The 6,061-nt window shown below is 50.2% G+C and overlaps 1 protein-coding gene across 6 annotated transcripts in view; it reads left to right on the forward strand.

Moving 5' to 3' along the window:
• The window catches only part of PRICKLE3 (prickle planar cell polarity protein 3), a 38,850-nt gene extending 33,412 nt beyond the window's left edge, over positions 1-5,438 (forward strand). For all 6 annotated transcript variants that reach the window (XM_053296722.1, XM_053296726.1, XM_053296728.1 and 3 more), the window contains 3 exons: positions 1,676-1,862; positions 3,222-3,734; positions 3,877-5,438. In XM_053296722.1, the coding sequence (XP_053152697.1) occupies positions 1,676-1,862; positions 3,222-3,734; positions 3,877-4,526 (1,350 nt within the window). In that variant the 3' untranslated portion in view covers positions 4,527-5,438. The remainder of the gene's footprint in view (positions 1-1,675; positions 1,863-3,221; positions 3,735-3,876) is intronic.
• Positions 5,439-6,061: the final 623 nt, after the last annotated feature.

Below are 6,061 nucleotides of genomic sequence, written 5' to 3' on the forward strand. Positions count from 1 at the left end.
AGTTGTAGAAGATTAAAGCCTTTGTCTCAGAGCAAGCTTAAGTGAGGGAAAGAAAGGCTGAATCATCCCTGCTGAGCTGCCTGGCTAGGCTTCTCCTAAAACTATTCTGTATTATTGGTAGGTTCAAAATGCTGCCACCACCACCCCTCTTATCGACAGAGCTTGATCCTCCCTGGGCTTGGGGTGGAATCCCAGGGAAAACACTCTTTATTTTGCTATTGGTGAAGTACAAAAATCTTCCACGTGCAAGCCTACACATGATGAGAAAACTGATCGCTGCTGAATGTTTGAGGATGTATTTGCACCAGAGAAATCCCCCTTTGCCCCACTGCTCCTGAGTTAAAAACCAACTCTGAGAAGCTTGTAAAAAGAAAAGACTTTTTTAAAAAACCATTTTATTCCATTACTGCAGACTGCTTCCATCTGAGGCTTTCTAGCTTTCTTACAGTTAAGAATACTTAGCAGATTACAAAAATAGGTTGTCTTAGGCACATTTAAATGTTTATAGTCTTTTGCAATGCCCTAGGTAGGATGGGCATAGGCTTGTGTTTCTTATTTTGATTATGTTACAGGTAAACAATAATAGAACAGTATCAGGAATATGCAAAAGCACACACACCAAAGAAACAGAAATTCTAATACAAAGTCTGACTAAACAAACTTTCCCCTAAATTAGTTTTCCCAAAGCCAAAGCCCAGGCTTCCTTTCCTTGAACTCACCAAACTGGTGAGTAATTCTCCTGCAGCCAGCTTCCATGGCCACATGTCCTGCTGAGCACCTCCAGCCTAGCTTCTTCTCCTACAAAGAACTCCTTTCCTCCTGGCAACAGCTCTCTAGGTCCCACCCACCTGGTGTGCTGATTGGCTGAGCCCTGGAGTTCACCAGCCTGTCAGTTGAGACAGGGTTCACTTCCATTTAACTCTTTAGTGGGAGGAGAGGCTGATCACTACAGAGATGCCATCAGATCATGTGCTAAGCAGCAGCTGGGTCAAAGGACTTTTCCTCCTACCTCATTCAGCAGTTGTGTAGCAGGGAGCCCTCAACCCAGCTGCTGATTAGCACACAATCACAGGTGGCACCTCCAACTTTGGCTTTAACAGACAGATGAGTGGCAAGCAGGAGCGCTCACAGCTCCCCAATTAGGGTAGGAGGCTTCTACTCTAATTATGATTGTGTGGATTGCCCCATTGTTTTCTTCACAGCATCATTCTCTCTTCAAGTAGTTTTATCATTAGGACCAAAGGCAAGGAACGTGAGCTTAAGGGACTACCTAGTTAGCAAAAACATCCATATCTGTTGCAGAATCTACACATTATACACACACGAACACACAACAGCCCTTTTGGGACAGTATTAAGTGAGATTATGTGAGCCGCTTGTAACTATTCTCTACATTTTAAGGTTGGGAGGGAATTTCCAAGTCAGGCTTTCTTGGCTTCCACCCTTCGTTTTTGTCTCTCCCCCACCCCCTGCCCCTCTGCGGTTTGAGATGACTCGCTTGCTTGAGTGGCTCGGAACTCCTTGGTGAGTGGCTCCTGTCTCCTAGCCGGTTGAGGTGGACTGAGCTGTGGTTAGGGGACCCTCTGGGGGGGGGGAGACAAGGGCTTGCCGCTCTTTCCTCCCTGTTGCCTTCCACCCCCGCCTTGACCCTTTGTCCCCTCCTTTCCCTTGCCAGATCATCTTTGCGGACGAGTGTACGGAGGCTGAGGGCCGCCACTGGCACATGCGCCACTTCTGCTGCTTCGAGTGTGAGGAGGCCCTGGGTGGGCAGCGGTACATCATGCGCCAGAGCCGCCCTTACTGCTGCCGCTGCTACGAGAGCCTTTATGCCGAGTACTGTGACGCCTGTGGGGAGCATATCGGTAGGGAGAGCTGCTGTCTGCGTGAGGCAGTTGGGGATGGGATGGCTGGCGCTTCCCTGAGCTTTGCCGGGCCTACAGCAGGGAAAGGCCTTTAGAGTCTTCCAAGGACCCCAAGTGTCTTCCAAGACCATTTCAACAGAAGAACATAACTTAACAAGAGCCCTGCTGGATCAAGGCCTATCTATTCCAACATCCTGTTTCCTACAGTGGCCCACCAGATGCCTCTGGGAATTTATTTTTACATTTATATCCCACTCTTCCTCCAAAGAGTCCAGAGCAGTGTGTATGTGCACACAACAACCCTGTGAGGTAGGTTAGGCTGAGAGATAAGTAACTGGCTCGGAGTCACACAGTGAGTTTCATGGATGAACGGGGATTCAAACTCGGGTCTCTTCAGTCTAGGGATGTGTGAGCCGGTTCCCTTCGAACTGGGCTTGACATCGAGCCGGCCTGGTTTGGGCAGTCTTGAGTTTGAACTGGATCAACCCCCAAAGTGGGGTGCTGGTCTGAGTTCAAACTGGACGGATCACTGGCTCGCGGGCCAGCTCGGCGGGTATACTTGTAAAGGGGAATCTGGCAAGGATTCCCCTTTACAAGGAAAGGGCATTCCCTACAGTAAATGGCACTGGGGGGAAGAAAAGGTCGTCTGCTTTTAAAAGTAAGGTGGCAGGGACAGCGGTGGCAGCAGAGACATCCGAGGCGGCAGCCGGGCCTCCTCTAACCCCCACGCCAGCCTCTCAAATGTCAGCCCGGCCCGGCTGTGGCCCGATTCGAGCCTCTGCATGTGAGCGGAGACCATTAGAATGACCTCTGTTCATGCTCAGAGGCCATTTGCACTACCACGTGATTTCCCTACTTCAGTCCTAATTCAGTGCTCTAGCCACTATGCCATGCTGGCTCTTGCCTGCTGTTGCTCTCCTGCCACTGGTATTCCGAGACCTATTGCCTCTGGGCCTGGAGATAGGATATAGCCATCCAGACTAACAAGCCTCTGAATTTGTTTAGATGGCTTTAAAAGTAGATATAAGTGAGTGGCCATCTCCACATCTTTTGGCAGCAAATCCCCTAGAGAAATTGTGCACTCAGGGATAAGGGGCTGTAGTTTGGAAGCGGAGCACCTGCTTTGCAAGCAGAAAGTCTCAAGTTCCATCCCTAGCAGCATCTCCAAGGAGGGCTGGAAAAGACTCCTACCTGAAACCACGGAGAGCAGCCAGCCTGCACACCTCTGGGAATAAGAAAGAACAACTTTCAGGCCCATGCAGTCATGATTCCCCAGGACCTTTCAGCCCCAGAACCTTTTTATTTGGGACTGATTACAGTGCTGAATTTCCAATGCCTTGCCTTGTCCCTTCCCTGCAGGCATCGACCAGGGCCAGATGACCTATGAGGGCCAACACTGGCATGCCAACGATGCCTGCTTCAGCTGCTCCCGCTGCCACAAGCCCCTGCTGGGGAAGCCTTTCCTGCCCAAGCAGGGGCAGATCTTCTGTTCTCGGGCCTGCAGCCTGGGTGAAGACCCCAATGGCTCAGACTCCTGTGACTCAGCCTTCCAGAGTGCCCGTTCCCAGGACTCTCGGCGGGCCAGCTGGCAACAACGGCGAGTCCAAGCTCAGCGGCCATCGTCTTCCCACGTCGCCCGCTCTGTTTCCTTTGGAGGGCAGCCAGCGCCGCCCGACTCCGCCCCGAGAATTCGAAGGAGCTGGAGTGGACTGCCGGGCACTGGAGAGGATGTGCCCACAGAGACCGAGGAGCTCTCTGACCCAGATAGCAATGGCTCAGGCTGTAGCCAGAGTTGTGAGGAACCCGTGAAATGCACCTCCCGGGGAACTTCCACCTGCCCGCCACCAGTCACTGAACAAGCGCCAGGATCAGGTAAGGTGGAGCCAAGTCCGGTGATGAAGTGGAGAGAAAAACACCTCTGCAAACGACGCTCACTAATTTGTAGGGCAACTGAGTAAGGTGCCTGGGTTTGGGGTTTGGGTCTCTCTCTCTAACGGTCTTGTTTCTCTCCTAGGGGCTGAGGTCCGGCCACGTTTCCAGCGCACCTCTCCTTTGCGCCATTCCATGCCAGAACTGGGTATGCCCCCCTCCAAAAACTGCGACTGGAGCAGTAGTTCAGCTTCCAAACTCCAAGCATCTGGCCGGCCACGACTCAGTGAAGGAACTGAGCTGGGGATGGGGAGTTTCGCCCGAGGAGGGGCACCCCGAGTTAGCTTCCGGGAACCTCTTGTCTCGGGAGAGCCAAGCCCTCCCTGTCCTGAGCAAGCCTCCATGAACACGCAGCTGCTTCAGAATGGTGGGCCCAGCCGGGGGCACCCTCGCTCCACATCCGACAACTCGCTCAACCTGGGGAGTCAAGGATGGAGGCCAAGAAAAGGTTTAGGAGAGGGGAGAGGGGCAAACCTCTCTTATTCAGCTTCCGAGGGAACTTTTCCTGCCTGGCACCGACGCTACCCACCTCGGGGATGGGACTTCAGCTCCTCCGACTCCTCCGATTCCTCCTCTGAGGAAGAAGGTTACTTTTTGGGGGAGCCTATTCCCCTTCCTCCCCACCTAAGAGGTGGGGCTAGCTCCACAGAGACCACACCATCCACAGAAAAGGCACGTAAACAGCAGCGCCGAAGACTGAGGGTTGTCCGGGACAAGAATTGTGTTGTGGCATGAACCTGACCTTTGCCTTTTGACCATAATGATCCCATACAAACTCAGGATTTGGGGCCTCTGATAACCATTAAGTGTTGACCGTTCATTCTGTGGGGCTCTCTGAAATCTGGCCCCGAAACCGTGATGGCTGCTTCTTCCAGCGTGACCACTTTGACTTGTGACCCTTTGTCAGGGGCCTTCAGAAAGTTACCTCTTCTTCATGACCATTGCAATTTTCTAACCATCTCCTCAGGGACACTTGAGCACTGTCTTTTCCATGGTGACCTTTCATCTCTTAGGTGTGATCTTCCCGTGAAGAATCTTGAACTCCTGTCTGTGGTGATCTTTGAACTTTGGTTGTGCTTGTCTTCCATTGTGGCCTTTTGACCTCTCTACTGTGACCTTCTGGCCACTGATTAACCCTTTCATCTCAAATCTCAGAGTGATGATCCTTTAACCTCTACACTGTGCCCTATGAGCTTCCAGCTGCAGCTTCTTACCTGGGAACCCTTGAACTTTGGTTGTGACCTTTCCACTGTGATCTCTGAACTTTTGCCACCTCCCTTAGGTGACCCTTTCTCTTTCAAGTTGCCATTATTGATGTTAGCCTGTCACAAGGTTGCACGGTTTTGAGCTTTGGGGTGTGTTTTTCTATATAGGCAAGGTGTTTGGTTGTGTGTAGTAGATATGTATGTTGAGGGGGGAGGGTTTGAAATCCTTTCCCTAGCTGGTACAGCTTCCTACTCAACTGAATATGGGCACAAGGTGCCCTTTATAGGGCAAAGCCCACAACAGATTATCCTCCTAATCCAACTGGAATTACTCTCTTCCCTCTGTCTTTCTTGAGACAGACTTCTCAAGTTCACAATTTTATTTTATTTTCTAATTAAGGGTTTAATTTAAGTTAAATTTAAATAAAACTTTATGAAAACACTTTGCGATTCAGTGGATCATTAAGGGTGCTGGGTCTTACGGGTTGCTGGGTCTTGTGTTTGGAGTGGCAATGAGGGAAGCCAGCAACTTTGGTATTGGGAATTTAGAACAGGCAATTCACAAGGGTGCATTGCCACAGGAATTCGGGGTAGGGGAAAACTCAGTAGGGAATGACTCCTGCCTTTTATTAATGGCCCTAGCATTCCAGCAAGGCTATTCTTGTTTTAGTTCAAGTCGGAAATGGTAAAATATTTCAGTGACCTTTAAAACAACTTGTTGCTGGCTTCATTACCAAGCCACTGAAAACCAGCCCAACTGATATTTTTACACAGGTCTGTTTGTATCCAACCCTTCTATCAAAGAGCAAGGCTGATCCACTTACCAGCATATACTCTTCTGGGGAAACATGTCACCTGCTGAAGCAACTGATTTTACAGGATTCTGAGATTTTACCTGGCATTGCCCCTACATTTTTTAGCCTATCTCTGCTAGCTATCAGAGCAGGTACTTTTTTGTTTGTAAAGAAAAGCTGTAACGCTCAGAATGTTGCCCATTTGGCACAATTACAGAAATACAAAATGTACTCCCCAATCAATTGCCCTGCAGGAGAGCACACTGAAACT

Source organism: Hemicordylus capensis, chromosome 2 (genome assembly GCF_027244095.1).
Source record: "Hemicordylus capensis ecotype Gifberg chromosome 2, rHemCap1.1.pri, whole genome shotgun sequence".
NCBI lineage: Eukaryota > Metazoa > Chordata > Lepidosauria > Squamata > Cordylidae > Hemicordylus > Hemicordylus capensis.